The 20,489-nt window shown below is 47.7% G+C and overlaps 1 protein-coding gene across 1 annotated transcript in view; it reads right to left on the bottom strand.

Moving 5' to 3' along the window:
* Window positions 1–20,489, bottom strand: part of TRMT6 (tRNA methyltransferase 6 non-catalytic subunit) — a 652,973-nt gene that overhangs the window by 314,493 nt on the left and 317,991 nt on the right. Inside the window, exon 7 of the mRNA XM_069608272.1 lies at window positions 17,120–17,481. Coding sequence (XP_069464373.1) covers window positions 17,120–17,481 — 362 coding nt within the window. The remainder of the gene's footprint in view (window positions 1–17,119; window positions 17,482–20,489) is intronic.

Here is a 20,489-nt window from a genome sequence, read left to right on the forward strand (position 1 = left end):
GCACTCGTGTTCCTCTGGTAGGGGATCTCTGCTCAATGAGTCTGCCAGCAGAGAGTTGAGTTCCCCTCGAACATGCTGTGACGACAGGGATATCTCCCGTTTCAGTGCCCATTTCCAAATTTGCTGCGCAAGTCTGCACGGATTGGTTTGTTAAATGGGATTCAAATGCCCAAAGGGCTTTGAATACTGGCAGAAGATCTAGCAGATTGATGTGGTTCTGAGCTACAGTGCGAGACCACAGACCCTGAGCTGTGTGGTGAAGGTAGTGAGCCCCCCACCCCGCTAGAGAGGCGTCCGTCGTGACAATCGCCTGAATCTCTGGATCGTAGAAGGGCTTCCCCTTCATTAGATTTTCCCTTGTCCACCAGCGAAGACTTTGTAAAAGTGTTGGCGAAACAACCACTAGATCGTCCCACTGACCACTTGCCTGAGACTACTGTTTCGCCAACCACTCCTGCATGGGTCGCATGTGCAGGCGCGCGTGAGGAACCAGGTAAAAGCAAGATGCAATCATGCCTATTAAGCGCATAGCTTTACGCACCCTTATTTGGGGCCAGCCTGATAATGCAGTATTTGCAGTGACACATTTTGTACTCTTTCCTCTGACGGAAAGACCAACCCATCTTGAGTGTTTGATTCAGCTCCTAGAGGAACTGTTTTGAAGTGCTTGGTACTAGGCTTGATTTTTTCTCGTTGATGGCGAAGCCCAATTGAAAGAGAAGGTTGATTGTTCTTTGAATTTTTTGTCTGCAAATTAGGGGGGACTCCCCTGTAATGAGCCAGTTGTCCAGGTAAAGGTACACTGGGATTGCCTCCCTGCGCAGGTGCACTGCCACGACCGCCAGTACCTTCGTGAATACCCTTGGAGCAGAGGCTATTTCGAATGGGCAGCACTTTGAATTGGAAGTGCTGCTTCGCTATCTTGAAACGCAAGAATCTTCTGTGCAATGGGAACATTGAAATATGAAATATGAAAATAAGCATCTTTCATATCCAGTGTTTGTTTGTTTTTATTATTTGTATTGCGCACCAGACCCAGGGGTAACCGGGCGCATTTTATAAGACAACTTGCAGCTTAGTTACAGGAGAAACACATGGCAGCAAGAAAGAAGAAATATACAAAGAATATAAATACACAATATACACAATATACACAACAGGCAGGCGTGCTGGTGCACATATTTACAGTTCTGCTTAAGCAGGAAGTAACTGCTAGGCAGTGGGTGTGTGCAAAATGCAGAAGTGGAGAGAGATGCAGGATAAGTCCAGGCAAGATGGTAGTCTGTTATTTATCTGCGTCTTTAATCCACCTTATAAGGTTGTGTCGGAAGGTGAAGTAAGGTTGGTTTGTCCGCAGGGTGGGTGGTAGGGAGTTCCAAAGTTGAGCTGTTTTGACCTGGAAGCTACTGCCACAGACTCTGGACAATTTAAATCTGGGTGTTGATATGTTGTTAGAGTGAACGGATCTGGTGAGTCTTGTTGGTTTAGTTCTCGTGAATCTCGCAGAGAGGTAGCCTGGTGCGGCATTGTTTAGGCATTTGTAAACAAGTGAGGCCACTTTTAGCTAGATTTTCTCCTGAGTAGAAAGCCAGTTGTTGGCCCTTCTAAATTCGGTGATGTGGGTTCTCCTGGGAATGCCTAGTGCTGCTCTAAGCGCGTTGTAAGATTTGAATTCTTTTGATGACTTCCTTGTTGGCCCCAATATAGAGCGAGTTGCAATAGTCCAACTTTGATAACACGAGCGCTCTCGCCAGTGTGATGCAGCTGTTGTTGGACGGGAAGGGTTTGCCTGCTCTTATCAATTTGCAGGTGTAGGCGGTGGCAGAAGCCATCGCGTTTACCTGCTTGTTGAAAGAGGGTAGAGTCCAGGTAGAAACCCAGAGTTTTTACCGCGTGAGCAGTTGTGATTTGGCTATTATCTATGTTAAAGGAGGAGTAGCTAGGGCCCAGTTTTTTGAGGGTAGCGGGTGTGCTGAGGATAATGATTTCAGTTTTGTCATCATTCAGGCATAGTCCATGAGTGGCCATCCATGCCTGGATGATGAGATACACCCTGTTCACCAAGGCCAAATCCTTATCATAATCACCAGTAAGTGGTAGGAGAATCTGAGTATCATCTGCATAGTTATCTGCATAGTTAGTGTAGGTGATACCAAGAAGGTCCAGATCATCGAAAAGGGGCTTCGTGAAGATGTTGTAGAGTGTAGGAGAAACGCAAGATACCTGGGGCACGCCGCATGTAATGGGGATGGAGTCTGCTGCTTCGGTGGTGGAGAAGACTCTCATGGTCCTATTATTGAGGAAGGATTGGATCCAGTCTGTGGCTTCTTCAGAGAAGTGTGCAGCCATGTCCAAATGCCTACAAAGGACCTGGTCAACAAGGTCAAATGCAGCCGATAGGTCCAGAAGGAGGAGTAAGGCTGGTTTTCCTTGATCCCTTAGCTCGTCAATTTGTGCTTTTAGATCTAGAAGGGCTGTTTCGGCCCCGTGCTGGGGACGGAAGCCAGACTGCCGTGCTCCTAGCAGGTTGTTGGTTTCAAGGTGTTTCTGAATTTGTGAGTACGCCACTTTATCTATAATTTTTAGGAGGAATGGCACGGTGGTGATTGGATGGTAATTCGTGGGTATGACTGGGTCTACCTTCTATTTTTTAAGCAATGGGAGAACCCAAGATTTTTTTTAAGTTGCTCGGTATGAATCCTGTTGTGAATGAAGCGTTAATGAGTTTTGAGATAAATGGAGCCAGGTCTCTGGCTGCATCTTTATCAGTTGGGCTGGACATTGGTCCCCCTGACAGTTTGATGGTTTTAGTGACAGAATGATTTTTTCAGTCTCAATAATAGAAACTTTGGAGAACTTGAGTGTCAGTGTTATTTTTAGGAGGGGTGATAGACATTTTAGGATTCGTATCCAGGCTGAGAGAGGCTTTTTTCTTGTCAATTTTAGATTGGAGAGTTGACACTTTGTTAGCTAGGGCTAGCTATATATTGGTGCACCATAGTTGGTCTTTGACACAATTGTCTGGCACTGGGATAGGAGATTCTATTTCCTTTAGGATGATCAAGAGTTTCTTCATGCTAGAGTTGGCTTGGGCTATTCTAGTGTTATAGGTTTCTCATTTTGCTGATAATATTTGCTTTTTGTAGAGGGTAGATATATCCCTCAGTGTGATTTTATTTTCTCCAGAAGGTTGTAGTTTCCATGGGACCTCAGATTGTCTTTTTTTGGTGCGAAGTGTTTTCAGGTGGGGGGTGTACCAGGAGTTGAAGTGGGCTTTAGGTTTGCTTTGTCTCATTTTGAGTGGTGCAATTGAGTCCAGTGCAGAGGCCATGATTGTATTATACTCATTCACTAGAGTTTCGGGTTCCAGGTTGTCTGGCAATGAGTTGAGTGTAGGGAGGATGAGCGGGAGTAGGTTATCTGGGGTGATGTTTCTCTTATTCCTTGTCAGGATGGACAGAGCTGGCTGGGCTAAGGTAGGAGTAGGTCTGTCCATTTCTAGAACAAATGTTATAAGGTGGTGGTCTGTCCAGATTTGGGGGGAGATCGATAGGATGGAGGCGTTGCAATTGTGGTCTACACCCAATCAAGTATTCTGCCTTTGTTATGGGTAGGGTGAAGTACTCTGTGAGAAGCCTAGTTCAGAAAGTAGGTTAACCACTCTGCTTGCATGTGGGTCGTTGTTACGCTCACCTGGCTCCCACAGGGGCGTCGGTCGGACCCGGACAGCTGCGGTCTCCACCCACGTGATACGTAGTGCAGCGATGACTGACTGGATCTGCCCTCCTAATCTTGTCTGCTTAACCCGTAGAAATATTCTCCTGCAAGTGGAGAGATGGATTTAGCCACTTGTGGATTCAAGTGATGGCACCCCCACAGTCCTCCCCAACTAATCGCCTCCGAAATGCCCTCACAGCAATCTCACCTTATATTCTTGAAAGATGAGCTCTCCATCCTGCGTGGATTTGCAGGGGTGCATCGATTCCAGTTACTTCACTGGTTTGCTTGGGAGAGTTCCGGAGAGTATTTACTCTGAGGTTCCTGGTGAGGACCAGTAAGTATTAAGTTCATAGAGTTCAATATGTCCGATGTTCACTCTCGTTCCCCCCTTCCTTTCTTGTCTTGCAGCTGGCTCGTGAAAAGATGCTCTTGTGGCAGCTGGTGGCGCTCAATTAAGAGTCTGTATTACCCGGCGCTGTCTGGTAAATGTTGCACGTGGAAAACATGTTTTGTCTCTTTACAGATGCGGCACGTGAAAATATGGAGAGTCACAAAAGGATGCCTCCGGTGGTAAATCAGTTAAGTCTATGGTGGTAAGAATTATATTTGTTGGTTCCCTCGGCTCACCTTGTGGTTTTCTTTTGTCTCCTAGGTGCCGAAGTTCGGCGAAGAAATGATGGAGGCAGCGCCGACCCGAAGGATGCTGTGAAGACTGGTGAGTATGGCGCGGCGCTGCAACTGGAGGTGCGGCGTGTGCAGAAATGATGTTCTTTACAAGTCCGGAGACGAGATGAATCCAGAATCAGGTGTGGAATAGAAATAAGTTTGTTTTCCAACCTTGTCCCTTTCTTTCCTCTTTGTTTTAGGAGCTCTGGATTCGAGGCGGGCGTGGCAGAAGACTGGATGCAGGCTGCAGGCACGGTAAGCGTTACGCTGCTGGATGCAGAATAACGCGAAGCGTGTGTTTCTGGTCGGGCGTGGTTTAAATAGCCTCAAAAGTAGTCCCAGGGAAGAAGTCCCTAGAACCACACCCGAGTAAAAAATAGTCCCTTTCCTAAGGCGCCATGACTGAACCCAGATGGCCCCTAGCCGGGGCTGCTGAGGTTTTACTAAATGTCTAGATGCCTGCTCCCGGGGCTGATGGGCTTGGTCCGGATGCCTGGGGGTAGGCATCATGACAGTCGTTTTGGTTGTTGAAGCCCAGGTTAATGTCCCCCAAGAGGATGGCCTGTGATTAATTTTTTAGGTTATGAGATAAGAGTGGTGGAGATGTCCTCTTCGAAGGTTCCGATAGGGCCTGGGGGTCTATAAATCAAGTGGATGGTGAGGGTTTGGGAGTTGTTAATGGTTAATTTGGCTGTTAGGCTTTCACAGGATTTAGTGTCATTAGCTGGGACTATCCTGGTAGATAGGTTGGATTTGACAATAAGGGCTATGCCTCCTCCACGGGCTTCGCTTCGGTTTGATCTTAGGATGGTGTAACCATTAGGGATCGCTAACATGATGGCAGGTCCTGCAGCGGCATGAAGCCAGGATTCCGTAATGGCCAAGAAGTCGAGGTTTTCGGTCTTAATGAGATCAGCAATTTCAATGGCATGAGCAATCATGGATCTGGCGTTAATTAAAGCAGCTTTAAGTTGGGGGGTGGTGGATGGAGGTGTGCGTATCTTTTCTTGGGTCATGGCAGGGGATTGCATGCGTAAATTCGGTGTTTTGAGGTTAGGGATGTGAAGTTTTTCTGTACTCCTGTTAAGTGTAGGCTTGCTACGGTTGGACAAGGTCAACGTTCTAGCGAGAGGTTCATATATTTTAGCAAGTCTGGCTCGGAGTCTGGCATTTCTGGATGTGGTGTTGCACGGTTTGGACTTGAATGAGCAGGGCTGTTGGTGTTCTTCAAGTTGGTCATTGTGGCTCGTTAGTGGTTGAGGATGTGTCTGTCATGATGGGAGAGAGGGCCCAGAGTTGAGGGGTAGTGTAGTCAATGTCAGGGACTGAAGCGATCCTGAGTTTGTAAACTAGGAATGCTGTTAGTGTGAGAAGGGCTAGTGGGACTCGTAAGGTTTGCATCTTGTGGTGTTGTCGTGGTAGGATAGGCAAATCAAACTGTAACAGTGCTATGTAGGTCAGCCTATCGGGGTAAAACAAGTGCGCATGGGAAAAAATGCTTCAAGTGTATTGGGCAAGACCTAGGTTAGCAGTGATAATGAGTGACTAAAATACAGTGGGGCAACACATAATTTCAAAGTGAGTAATAGACGAAAGTGCAATGGGACTGCATATGGGAACACTTGACTCGAGAATCAATAGGCAGCACTTATTTCAGTGTGAGCAATAGACTAGAGTGCAATGGGACAGCATGTGGGAACACTTGGCTCAAAGATCAATAGGTTTGATATAAAACAGTTTTCTCGGGTGCAAAGGGTGACATCTAGATTCAATATACGAGCAGTTGACTCAAAAACAGTGGGATGACATCTAGATTCGAAATTGAACAATTGACTCAAATACAGTGGGATGACATCTAGATTCGAAATTCAACAATGCCTATAACAGTATAACAATTAACATGAACACTAACAGCAGCATAGTCCATCTAAATTTGACAATCAGATAAATGGGCTAAAATGCAGTGTAGCAGCTAGCATGAACACTAACAGCAGCAGGGACCATCCAATATTTGAAAGTCAGGTATATAGGCTAAATGCAGTATAGCAGTGAACAGGAAAGACTGTATCAGTATGGTGAGCAGATAAATGAGCTAAAATGCACAGTTTATCTCAGTGTAGGCTGGAGAATACTATACAGGACAGCAGCAGGGTCTTTTTAAATGTGACAGTTACGTTAAGGGCTAGAATGCAGGTTATCAGCAGGCAGCACAATTTATAACAGCATGGTCTGACTTAGTTTAAGAATCTCAGTATGAGCTAGCGTGAGCTGTGCAAGAGGCATAGGCATTAAAGGTAGCTGGGACCATCTAGGTTTCTGCGTACTGTATGCAGGGGGGTAGGCGACATATAGCGCTAATGGGTTAAATGTTTGAAGCGCATGCAGACAGACTATGGAAATAGCATAGATACTGATGGGTAACGTGGACACTATAGAAGCGGGCGCACACATGTAGCGTGCTTCATAACAATGGCAGCCGGGTGCAGACAAAGGGTCATATGAGGCACATACTCTGTGAGAAACAGTTCAATATGTAATTCCTTGGTAAGCTGTAAGATAGTTGACTGCAGATCAACCACGGGCTGGGGAGGCAAAGCAGACTACGGCAAGATGCGGGTAATCATAGGCAGGGCAGTATCTGTCACCAGGTGGCTGTTAGCGAGGTTATTTAATACACGGCAGTGTTTAACTAGTGACGTCAATAGTACACTGGTGGACAGAGGTGGGGACAGTGCAAGTAGTTTAAGTGGCGCCATAGTATAGTACAGATAGGTACTTACAGTGAGGCAGAGCTGCTGTTTCCTTGCTGCCCGACGCTGACAGGCGCAGACAGGCCCTTAGGCTTGCCCTTCGGCTGCCACCTATCGGTGGCCTGCAAGGGCGGGTGAGTGCAGGAGTAGCCAATCAGAGGCTGCGGGAGCTGCAGGGCTCAATACTGGTGCCGGGTGTCGCGTTAGGCGGCGGCCATTAACCACGTTGTGTGGAATGGCGGCCGATGGAGCCACAGACTGGTTGTAGATATTCTGTGCCCCGAATCAAGAGGTGGGCAATTTTGCTGGGGTAAGTGCAAATGCACTAGAATATACTGCCCAAAAAAAAAGCAGTGATTGTGGTTAAGGCCACGTTGCTCGTTCCGAGCACTGAAGGCGCCTGGTGTCTCCACTTCTTCCTGGGGTTCTGTCGGTGGGGGGAGAAGGCTCCAGCCCTCTCCTCCTGGCACTGCTCGATTCTGCAATGACTTTGGGCGCAGACAGGCCCTTAGGCTTGCCCTTCGGCTGCCGCCTATTGGTGGCCTGCAAGGGCGGGTTCCCATGTAATGCCCCTTTTTTAGTAGAGGGATTACCTCTTGTAGCGTAGTCATGCAGAACCTTTGTGGCTTGACATACTTGTTTGCAGGGCGCAAATCTAATAATGGGTGCATTGTTAGATCTTTCTTTGGCACAAGGAAGTAAGTTGAATACCCCTGTTTACCTGGTTGGCCGGGACGACTTTGGTGGCTGTTAGGGAGAATTCTCTGTAAAGGCTAATTTCCCAAACCTAGTGAGTCCCCCAGCAGCTTTGCTGGATTTTTGGGGTTTATTTTATTTCTCCTGCTAAGAGCGAGACTCTTTTCTCCCACTCTTAGGCATGATTTGAGAATGTCCTTTGACTTTGTAATGTGTTTTATGGGCTATGGGGTCTTTTACTCCATAGGGCTTCATGTGTTTTTGGTAAGTGTCTTACACAGCACCCTCAGTGCAGTAACACAGGGGTGTCATAGTGACCCCCAAAAATAGACTCCATACCCTGGGACGGACTACTGTCTCCCAGGGCATGTAAAGTCCCCATTGACTTTACTAGTCCAATCTTATGAACAAAACTAGTACAACCCATCTTACTATGGAGGTACTGGGAAGGGTTAATAGTTTTTCCCTAGTATTCATTTTCGAGGGGGTACCATACAGTCCCTCTCTCAAAAGTTTCTGGCTGGTGGCAGTGGTTACTACCGAAAATATTCGACCGCAAATATTTTCCTATGGGATTTTCCTATTGTTTGAGGCTACCACTTCTACTGACAGCCTCCAACATACCGCCGGTTTATTTTAATATTAACTTTACTCCTGTAGTTTTTTATTGCCAGAACTTTGATTTAATTTCTTTCTCGTGTCTTTCTCTATAGTCCTAACCCAGGTCGGGGATCCTTTGTTTGTCCTTTTGGCGGGCTTCTGCACAGAAGCCCTCCTTTCGGCGCCACTGAGTCTGGGGTAGACAGGATGTGTGGGAGGGGGGAATAGGCTCCCTGGACAGGGTTGCCTACGCAACCCAAGTCGCACTCTGCCCTGATTGGTTGGGGGGCTCTCCCGCCAGTGTGAGTGACAGCTAGGCTGTATGAATGGGGGTCTTGCTGCATAAAAGCAGGGTCCTAAGGACTGGAGGACAAGACGTCTCCACTGGAACTAAGAAGCCGAAGAGGAGAGAAGCCAAAGACATCTGCAACGACTGAACCACCGGTGAAGGCCTGCTGCAGATCCTCACCACTTTTCTCCAACGACTCGAGAAGATCTTTGTGATGCTGGAAATGCATCGGAGGGACAGGGCCTCCGTATCCTTGTCCTTTACTGCTTTTTATCGTGTGTTCTGACGTGCTTTCCGCGCAGGAGTTGATGTGGGACTCCTGGCGGTGCAGCTCTCTTTCTTTTGGTTACCCTTATGGCACCCATGGGTGGGGGTACAACCCTGTGCCCCGAGTGTATGTTTTTGGGCACCTGTGGGTGGCCCACAGAGCAGGGTATGGGCTGGTGGCAGCTCCATGCTGAATTTGACAGGTGTGCGGAGTATCCTCCATTTTGGGATACCCCGGCCCTGCCATTGGGATCAGTTGATCCCTGATGGAAAACAAGATGGCCCCTGTGGCCTCTTGCTTTCTATTACCCATTACCTTGTTTTCCCAAAGTCCTGGGTCCCCTGACTGGCTGTTGGATGGCAGTGCCATATATGGTGTTGTTGTGAAGGCCCAGTCAGACTAGCTGGAGCCTTCCCGGTGATGTATGTTGTGGGTACCTCCTGTGGGTGGGTGTCATGATGCCTACCTCCAAGGAGCCAGGCCGGGCCCAGCAACCCCAGAGGCAGACATCATTTTCCCCAGGGAAGTCTCTGCGGGCCCAAGTCGGGGCCCTTTGGACTAAGGCGCCAGGCTCATAGCGGACCCCAGTCCTGGCGCCTTAGGCGCCAGGCTCATAGAAGAGGATATGTGTTTAAGTGCTTGGGTGCACACTTACCTGATGCAGACCTTGCTGCTTCATCCAGGCCCTCTTGAGGCCTGAATGGGACTACTTTACCTGTAGGACTACTTCACCACCCGGGTGTGGTCGGGGAAGGATACATACCTGATTGGTGGAAGGATACATACCAGGAACTTCTTCCAAGGCTATTTAAACCCCACCCTAACAGCCACACGTGCTTCGCGTTGTTCTGCACCTAGCAGCTGGACGCTCACCGTGTCAGCTCCTGCATCCTGACTTCAGCCACGCCTGCCAGCACCCTGGAACACCTGCAAGGGGAGAAAGGAAGAGAATAGGAGAAGAAAAGCCCTTACCTGCTAAATCTGCATCCCGGAGTCATTTCTCCAACGGCCCTGAAAAGGAAGACATCATTTTAAAGGCATTTTGTTTCGATCGCTGCAGCGCTGCATTTTACTCACCTTTGCAAGGCGCTTCCATCTTCAGCAGCGATCTTCCGGATTCAGCTACGCCCCTGCGCCTAGAGGAAAAAAGACAAGAACAAAGGTGAGAGGGAGAAAAGGAATAAGGAAAGCTCAGTTTCCTTTTAAGTCTTACCTGTTGGATTATTCCCACTGCATTTCGGGTCCTGCCGCTTCCTGGCATCTCCGGACCCCGGCCCCTATGGGGAAAAAAGACAGACATTGAATGAGCGAATGCAAAGACATTACCTGAGTGCTCATCCAGAACTGTTTCACTTCGGGTCGGCGCCATATCTCCGGCACTCCGAACCCCGGCCCCTAAGGGGAAAAAGACATAAGCATTAGCGCTTGCTGCAATTAGACAACGAACATTATTATTAAGCTTGAACTTTTGAACAGAACTTTTACAGCGCCTTACCTGAGCAGTCAAGCTTACCTGAACTCCCATCAATCCTCAATCCAGTGAAGTAACTGGGTTTCAACGCGCCCCTGCATCAGAAGCAGGATGGAGAGCTCATCCTTCCAAACCCTAAGGTGAGGCTTCACGGGGAATCGTGGAGGAGGTATCGTGGAGGGTTGGAAGGGAGTGGGAGGCTTGAGCATTGTTCCACAGTTGGTAATACTCCCTTTTCACGCACAGGAGGGTATCCAACGAGCCAGGGAAGCCAGAATAGAGGGGCCCTTCCTGTCCATCTTCAGAGTTCTGCGCCTTCGATGCCGCGCCTCCGTGGGAACCAGGTGAGCGTTACAGTGGGACCTGGGTGAATAGAGTGTGTGACGAATATGCATTCTGTGTTGTGGGTGTCTAGTATCTAGTGGCTGACACAATGACTGAGACAACCCTGCCCGAAACCGGTATGAACGCAGCTTGGAGTGTTGAATGGCTCGGTACTTGTCCCAATACACATAACTTGTTGTGAGTGTCTGGAGAGAAGTGAATGGCCTGAATACCTCGTGTGCCTGATTGGCTGCCTGCCTGCATGAATGCCCGTAGTCGTGATTGGATGCTTGAGTATGACCCAGCGGAATGAATGGGAGATCAACAGTATATCTGGGGACCTCTCACTGCTAGGAATCGTGTTCAGAAGCTGAAGTCCACTACGACGAGTAACTGGATTAACTGACGCTTGACCTTTAAGCCCTGCTGGACGAGAAGAATTGCTGTTGCTCTCCTTCACAATCTGAAAGCTGCTGTGCCTCCAAGGACTGACCCAGAGAGGACCTGGTAAGGCGCCCTCTTCCCGAGCTACGAGGTACCATCGTGCACAGCTGATCTTTGCCAACGCTCCCTGGTAGACAGACCTACGACAGGCTGCCGACCCGATACAGGGACTGAGAAGCACTCGGACTGTTGTCTGCCACTGTCGACGACCACCATCGCCGACCGGAGCCGCCGTGCTCCTGTTTGCCTAAGAACTTCCATTGATCATCAGACGCTCTCGTCTGCATCGTCACCCGCTTGTCTCACGCTGAAGAAGGCCCGACCGTCGACGCACCGAGGAGTATCCACCGGTGGGTTTCCCGCCACCTACAGACCGCAGAGACGCTGACGCCTCGACGCCCTTGCTGGGCCACAGTTCTTCATCATCTCTTTGCGGTCCAGAACTATTGTCATCGAGGTGCCCAGCACGCCTCTTCCTTGCAGGACACCAACGCTCTGTCGTCGACGAGCACCGCTAGGAACGAAGCTGCCACTTCCCTGCCATAGTTCACCCTGTTCACCGTCGGACGTTCGACGACCCGTGACTCCTGCCTTAAAGGGAGGGCACTCAAGAAGGGCCGTCGATTCCCCGACACCTCTCGACGATCCGTGGCTCCCGCCTGAAAGGGAGGCACTCAAGAAGGATCGGTCGGTGCATCGTCGGAGAACTCTACTCCACCAGGTACATTGGGGGGGTAAAACCTTAATAGGAAGAAGTAAGACTATCGAACAATTTATGGACTGGGCTTGTGCTATATATCTTTATTTACAGGTTGCCCAGGTGGGGGGATCTCCACACGGAACTGTGTCTAGGTAACGGGGCCAGCATTCTGCCTATTGTTTCAACCATCTTACGTTCCTTCCTATCTCTATTGCTGGTTTATTCGTTATTGATCTGTGTGACATTTTAACCGTACAGTTGATGCAACTTAATGAGATTTGATTACATTAGTGGTACCACTCTAGATGTGTATATATTTATCAGTATTGACTTCCAAGTACAAAGTGCGTTATTGTGATCATGTACATACCTTTGAATATTAATTATATAAAGACTGTGTTTTCAGTAATACAGTGTGTGGACATTCCTTTGTGGGGGTTCGGGGACTACACTGTACTTAAGAACCAGCCCGCATCACCTCCTGAGAAGCTAGGCCTTTATTGCTCGTCCATTGCTACCGTAATAGAGAATCTTGGCTGGGGTGCTCTGTGCCTCTCCTCTACCATATAGAGAGCGGAAGTACAGACACCCCCTACCGGTCTTTATAATCTTCACCTGCAAGAGTCTTCTTCCCTTGAGCTGGTGGGGCCAACCAGTTCGCCAATCGCCTTCCAGGACCTGCCTTGGTCGAATCGCCAGTGGCAAGCCCTAGGAGACCGGATAGCCAGGCACCCGTCCACCCAGACCGCAATTTAAAGGAGCATACCTTTTATTCGGTTTGGCAGCACCACAGCTGGTTTCATCCCTGGGCAGTGCAGTAACTCGAACCTTCCTCCACAATGAGAGTCTCTCTTCCTCTGCTGGATCTCCCGAACTGCAGGAACTGCCAGGAACTACCGCCACCGCAGGAGCCTCTTCTACTTTTTAAGGTACATCGTTCCGCCAGGCCTCCCATTTCGTTGGGTACTGCTACAGGTGTTTTAAATCCTTTACCTACCTACTGGGTTGGCCGCCCCTATCATCTAACATTGTCTTTCACCTTCTGCAACCACCTTTTCGAATTGTTTAACAAAGACTTGACTGCAGCTACAAGAACATTTTGCTCCGGGGCACTTTGCCCTGTACCACTGACTCTGGCACAGGCCTATTGACTCTGGCTAAATCTATTACAACTGCCTTCTCTAGATTGCTTCTCACCTAGAAATGTGTTGGTGCACCTAACTCTTATAACCACCTTTTCCTTCCCTCTTTTTAAACTTGTGAAGTGCCATTTTGCTCGGTTTTCACCTCAGTATTATACATGCTAAAGTACTGCCTTGCCTAACCTGTTCACAATCTTCTGGGGAAGTGTTGCGGGTGTGTTTAAGAGTATATTCCTGTATAGCTTGGCCTTTCCCTCCCTTTTGAGAAATTGATAGAGTGCCATTTCTGCTTGGTTTTCACTGTGCCATTTTGCTCAGTTTTCACTCTTGCTCAAACTTGTCTACAATTTAAATAGGGAGTTGTATATACTTTTCTTGATTGATTTAACTTGCTTTTATAATACTGATTTGTGTGTGAACATCAGAGTATGTAAAATAAATATATATATTCCTTTGATACAAACCTTTGGTCAGTGTTTCCTTGTTCCATAAGTATTGTAGTCCTAATGTGTAAACCCTGAATACTGCTCATCTCCCTCTTGCGAGAAGTCTAGCCACAGCTACCAACTAAATCTTTGTGGTACAGACTGATACCAAAGGGGATTTCTTGCTCATACCTGTAGTCTTAATCTTCTGTAGTGCTCCCTAAGGGAACTGCACAGGATTCTGCCTAACAAGCACTGTCATGCGGCAATCTCGAGCGAGAGTGCCCAGAGGACAGGGACTCAACTGACCTTTCCCTGGGTGTCGAACGTTGTTGATCGCTCGACCCACGTGAGTCTCGACAGGGCTTATGTGTTTAGTGGGGTGTGTCTCTGTAGCATTTCCGCACCAGGTGTAGTCCCCACAACATGGCTGCCGGCCTGTCCTCCGGGGTCGTGGACCTGCGCTTAGGTAGCAGGAGCCACCCAGTCGCCCTCGCCGTCTGAAACTGCGGCGCTGCCATCCCTAAAGGTGCCTTCTACCTCCATGGCCTCAAGCTGCCTGGCGTAGTGGGCCCAGCATTTTGTAGAGCGGTCCTTTAATGTCTTCAGCTTGAAGAGCCTACACGCTCGACAAGACATTTCGACGTGGTCTCTTGGGAGACACAAGTTGCAGACTAAATGTTTGTTTACCCACGTGAATTCACGATTACACTTGGGGCAGAATTTAAATGGGGTATTTTCCATAATTACAGACTATGGCAGCTGGGCGAAAAAAGTGTAGGAAGGGGGGTATATACATCCTAAAATGACCTGCCCCCTCTCTCCCTACTCTTTGGGCCGAGGCCCGGAGCGGCCTTCCAAGGCTGAACGGTCCATAGCGGTAGTCCTTTGATGGGCAGTTTCTCTGTCTCCATCGGCGTGATATTTTGGAGGTCGGTGAAGAAAAGGATAGGAAGAGTTAACTATCGATAATTGTAATAAGTCAAAGGCTTTATGCCGAAAGAGGAACTCCGCTATACGTGTCCGTCTAGAATGGTGGAAAAAACAATCTGAGGGACCTCGACGCGTGAGCGATCATGGGTACAGCGGACGTCACACTAGGGATAGTATTACTGGCACGCCCTGTCGACATCCCTTTACGAGTTTCGAAAACAACAACTATAATACACCACAACTTCCACTAGATGTTGGCCTATGCACAGCATGTGATCTAAGCAGATTCCACAAGCCACAGAAAAATATATATGTATGTATATCTGTATATAGTTTAGAGGATATGTGAGGTGCATTGTGTGCATACATGATTAAATGGCTTCTAATGAAAAATGTAATTCCACTGTGTGAAAAAATATCTGAAATAACCCCTCTCAACTGCGAATATGATACAAATTAGCCATTTATTTGCAAGGTTGATCTTGGTAAACACTTCTTTGGAATGTATAAATACAGTGCTACAGAATCTTCTAAATGGTACGCTTCTCTTGAATAAACTACTGTTTCCAAGAGCAATGAAGTGAAATCGACCTAACGTACCGTTGTAACTTTCTAGACCCAAAATACACTATTTTACAATAGGGTGCTGGAGGGGTTACTTAGTATCCCCTTTGTCTAGCTTCTCATGTAACAATTTCATGTTACCCTTTCCTCTATGAATGACTGGTGGCAGTGGTTTACTTTTAACTACTGTGATGTGCTTTTACAGCGGGCTGCGTTCGCAGCTGCAGTAAAGCACCCAAGGGTACAATTTTTGTCAAAATGGCCCCAGTCTTCTTTTTTCACCATTTCTTTGTGATTTACTCTGCGCGCCAAACCAGGTTTGGTCTCTTTGTTCATTTTGCCTTTGGCAGGATTCACAAGTGAAGCCCGTCTCTGGCTCCAGGGTGTCTGGCAGGGGCACGAAGCGAGGGAGGTGCCCAAAACTCCCTGTGCTTAGTCTCCTAGGAGACAGGAATACACTCTTAGGTGATTGGCCGGCTGGCTGTCCGGCAAGGACAGCCACCGTGATGGGTGACTGACAGCTAGGTTGGAATGAATGGGAGAAACCTACATAAAAGGTGAGGCTTTTTGGCTTGGAAGTCGAGCACTGGACGAAGGAATCCAAAGAAGAACTTGGAAGAGACGCTTGCTGCAACGCCTAGACTGTTGGTTTGCCCGGTGAAGCCCTGCTGCTGTGCTGAAGCTCCGAATTCACCTTGACTAGAGAAGCCCTGTAAGGACGACTTCTCCACTTGAGTGGGTGGGACCAAATCAACTCCAAAGTAAGCCACCTGGACATCCTCTCGGAGCCGGTTGAAATTCCACTGCAGTTGCTGCTGGAACCGAATAGCCAGGGAGAGGAACACCATATTGTGTGTGTTGCTTTTAAGTTGGGCAAGAGCGCCAAGAAGATCCTCTGGACTCCCAGGAAGCAGGACTGACCGAGCCTGCGCCACCTCAACAGAGTGCTGGACCCCAGATGCAAGGAAATCCCATCTCAACGGCCAAGAGTCTGCAGTGGTGCTACTACCTTAGACCCAAGGAGCTGAAACCGCGAAGTGCCACTGAATAGAAGTTGGTCCTTTTCTGTCGCTGATCGTGCCGTTGCAGTGCAGAAGTCCTCCACACGTCCTCCCTTTTGTCCCCACGACTGAAGCCCAGGAACACGGGATCTGCAGAGCTGCACAGATTTTTTTCTGAGGTTCCTAGGAAAGGGCATTACAGTAGTCCAGTCTGGATCCAATTATGGCCCTGGCTACAGTGGGACGGCGCTCTCTGGAGAGAAAAGGTCTAACTGAGTTGATAAGTTTAGCGTGGTATGCTGATGCCAACGTGATGGAATTTACCTGCTGGTTCATGGGCAGGTTGGGTTCAAGATAAACACCTAGGGTTTTAATGGCTTGCACGACCATGATAGGGATGTTATCAATGGTGAAGGAGCAGTATTGTTTATCCGGCTTGCCCAAGGTGGATGGGGATCCAATCAGCAGAAGTTACTGCTTGGGAACAGTAGTTCACACATGTACATTAAGAGAAATTAACAGGGAAGCCCAAAGGGGCAACCCAGCCTAAGCCCAAACGTTATAGGAAACTGTAACTCCAATCACACATTAGAGACATAAAAAGGTCACCCACAAAAGGAGTAAAAGTCTAGGTGAGGGAAAAATGATTCCCCTTGACTTAGGGACAAGGGAAAATAATCACCAAGTCCGAGCAGAATTTCCTGGGGTTGACACCGGTCAGGAAGATTTATCATAAATATGAAAATCTTACCAAATAGCTACCAAGTCCTTTTTGTGAGCTTCTTTTGCTGGTTCATCCCAGAGCACTATTTCATGTTTTATTATAGTTCATGCTAAACCCAGTAAGAAACATTGAACTGTTTTGGTGGAAGATCATTCTGAGCCTGAAAGCCCCAGGTAGCAGCTTTCCAGTGACACTTCCCTGGGGTCTATGGGCAGCAGCATTCCAGTGACACTTCCCTGGTGTCTATGGGAAGCAGCTTTGTGGTGTCTACGGGCAGCAGCTTTCCAGTGACACTTACCTGGTGTTACTGCCTATACAAAACCTTGAAAAGGTAAAAATTTGAATACCACAGCCTCAAAGCAAATCCAAGTGGAAAGGCAGACAGACAATATTAAGGATTACCTGGTACTTTCTCTCTTTAAGTTCATTCTCATTGCTGATTTTTAACTCTCCACTAGTCACTTCCATTGCATCCTGGCCATCAGGGTGATTAGCCTCCAAAATTCGCCCAGAGGTTGGTATCTCTGTTTCAATTGTAACATTGTGTGTTTCATCTATTGAACCATTGGGTTTTTGACCAGTTTGTACACTGTCCGTTTCTTCGGGAGAGATTTCTGAGGAAAACACTCCCGACAAGAGAGACTGCACTTTTCCCAGTGGAAACTCATGCAGTGTGCCAAGAAAGGTTTCTGGAAAGCCAAAACAATCTGTAGCTGCTCTACCAGGTTCACCGCCTTGGTACATCTGAATGACTGAACCAAAACCTGAAAAGTAAAGGGAAAAAAAACAGCGGTCTAATTACATGTCTTCTTCCATGTCATCAAAAGGAATAGCATTTGATAAGAACAGCATTTTTTGATGTCAATATGCCAAACTCGTCCACTGGAATCGTGACATTAAAATGATACTGATTGGGATTTAGATTGTACAAGCCTAACATTAAAATGGAGAAATACACACATTATGCTTACAGTTTTACAATGTATACTTATCCTTTACTGTAACACTTGTTGCTTTAAACATTCTTCTCAACACAAGACTTAATACCTGGACTCAGGGTTTGCAATTTAATAAAAAATGTTGTGACAATAGATACCATGCAATGAAATGTTTTGAGTATGAAGCTTTCAAGTGACTGACTATTACGGTTAGAGCAGAATTTAATTTTTCGGGATTCTGCTGTTCCTTATTAGGTTCAGCCATGACCTCAGGACTGCAAATGCAGTTAACAGCAAAGGGTCATTGTGCTCGATAATAAAGGTTAAAATATAAGTGTGTCTATCATAGATGACTTAACAGTTATTAGAGCTGAAACAGTGTCGACCAAAGCAAAGGACTCCACCTGTAAAAGTTCAAATTGGAAACAAAACAATCTTGGGAACTATAATGGTGCTTTTAATACAATGAATACATCCTAGAGTGTTATGAACTTGTGAAGTAATAGGGTCTTTAAAAGTAATGACAAACTCACATCAACGCATCACCGGCTGGATGAAAGCTAATGAAATAACTAGTGTTATTCACTACATTTAACAGCAATTTTTTTTTTAACTTTATATATTCGACTTGACAACACACAGAACAATACATCAGAGAAGAGCACATCAGGCCATCAAATTACAATTAAAACAAGAATCATCAACAGTACAATAGGAATTAGAATGCAAGCCACGGGGGGTAGATGGCTAGGGATGCATTGCGAGCGGGGCTAGTGTTATGTTGTGGTTGAATCTGGTATGAAAGGGAGATGTTATATATAGTCTTGTACATTGTCACTAGCCTGGAGTGGTTGCCAATAGAATGTGATGTATGATGCAGCTCAGGAGAATGTTGAGTGCATCAGTGTATGAATGTTCTGAGTGAGTCAGTTGGGGGCCTGAGCTGGAGTGAGTGGATGGCCGGTGGGTCTTCTCCTTCATGTATACTGTATCTACCTATACCTGTCCATGTCCTGTCACCCATACTACTGTATATACTTGAGAGTAACTGGAAGTGTATATACTGTACCAATAAAGCATACCTGGATCAACATCAGTCTCCACAGCAGGTCTGTGTGTCCTGAGTGACTAATAAGAGACTTTATTACAGCTAGAGTATCAAAAAGTGGGAGGGATCATTGAGGGGATTGGGAGGGAGGAGGGGACTCCGGGCCTGGGCTCGAGGACGAGGCAGACATGTAATTACGGAAGGGACGCCAAATGTCCCTTGGCCTCGAATTTGAATGCTGTAGAGCCCCCGAGGTCTCCTCAGATGACTGCCCTAAACCACTGCGAGTGCATGGGAGCATTGGGACGGAACCAGCACAATAGTATACAGCGCACTGCTAGCACAAAACGTAGACCTGCCAGTTTTTTAGAATCCTGTTTCAATCCGGGTAGATCATGAAATAGGCAGCGCATAGGAGAGGGGTCAATGGTGTTGTCTAGTATGACAGATATAGTAGAGCATATGTCACGCCAGTATTGCTCCAGGCTTGTGCAGCGCCAGATCGTATGAATATAGGTAGCTTGATCCGTTCCACATCTGGGGCAATTAGGCGACTTTTCAAGAAACATATGATGCAGTTTAGTGGACGTGTAGTGGTATCTGTGCAGAACCTTGAATTGCAGTAACTTAAACCTTGAATTATAGGACACCTCCTGGGTACGCACGCATATTCGGGACCAGCGCTCAGTGATCTGGGCACCGAGACCTTCCTCCCATTTAAGTCCAAGTTTAGAAAAGGAGGGGGCGGCTCTGGTTTGTAGTAGGTTATAGAGTCTTGATGCCTTACCTCTGAAGGAATCGGAGGAGCATAGTTCTGTGATTATGGGATTGCCTGGTGGGAGTGTAGGGAAATCGGGGTATCTGGCCTTCAGATTCTTGCGAAGTGAGGAGTATTGCAGCCAGGCAGATGGTTTACGCTTGAGGGAGAGAGGAAGGTCCGACCACTCCAGGAAGTTGCCTTGTACAAAGGCATCACGAAGCGTCAAGAGACCTGCCTCCGCCTAACGGGACACAATGGGCTGAGGGATGTATGGAACATCTGGGACGAACTAACTACGGGGTCTGCCGAGTCCAGATCAGGGGGGACGGGCTTAAGAATAATGGATCCAATCGCACGTTCGCTAACATTTCGCTTCTCAAGTCGGACATGGGGTGGGGGGGGGGGGTCAGTGGTGTTGAACCAATAGGATGCAAATTGGGATTGGGCTACCGCCCAGTACCTGAGAAAGTCGGGGACGCCGAACCCACCTAGATCCTTGGGGGTAGTAAGAGTAGCCAGTTTGAGACGGACCGCACCGGAATGCCAGAGAAAGGTGTTTGTGATGCCGCGTAGCTCCTTAAAGAATTTGTTGCCCGGCCAAAGCGGGAGGTTGGTTAAACGGTATAAAAGTTGAGGCAGCACTACCATTTTAAGTATACCAATTCTACCGGCTAGGGAGATGGGGAGTCTAGTCCAACTAGCGGTTTTAGTGGCCAGGTTGGTTAGGTAATTTTGATAGTTATCAATACACAGCTTCTCTGTGTGTCAAGAGACCAACACCCCCAGGTAAGTAATATTGGATTGAGACCAAGTGAAACCCATCAGGTCAGAGGGGGGTAGCGTGGTATCCATCAGCGGAAATAGGGCCAATTTAGAGCAGTTAACTCTCAGTCCAGATATGTGTCCAAATCGGGCTACATCTTGGGGCCAAGTTGGTTTCGGGGGAGCGGATGTACAGGAGGGCATCATCGGCGTATAGGGAAACTATGTCGGCCTGCCCTGGCGTGCGTAACCCTCTGTGAGAGT

This window comes from Ambystoma mexicanum, chromosome 4q (genome assembly GCF_040938575.1).
Source record: "Ambystoma mexicanum isolate Mex_15411 chromosome 4q, UKY_AmexF1_1, whole genome shotgun sequence".
NCBI classification, from domain to species: Eukaryota; Metazoa; Chordata; class Amphibia; order Caudata; family Ambystomatidae; genus Ambystoma; species Ambystoma mexicanum.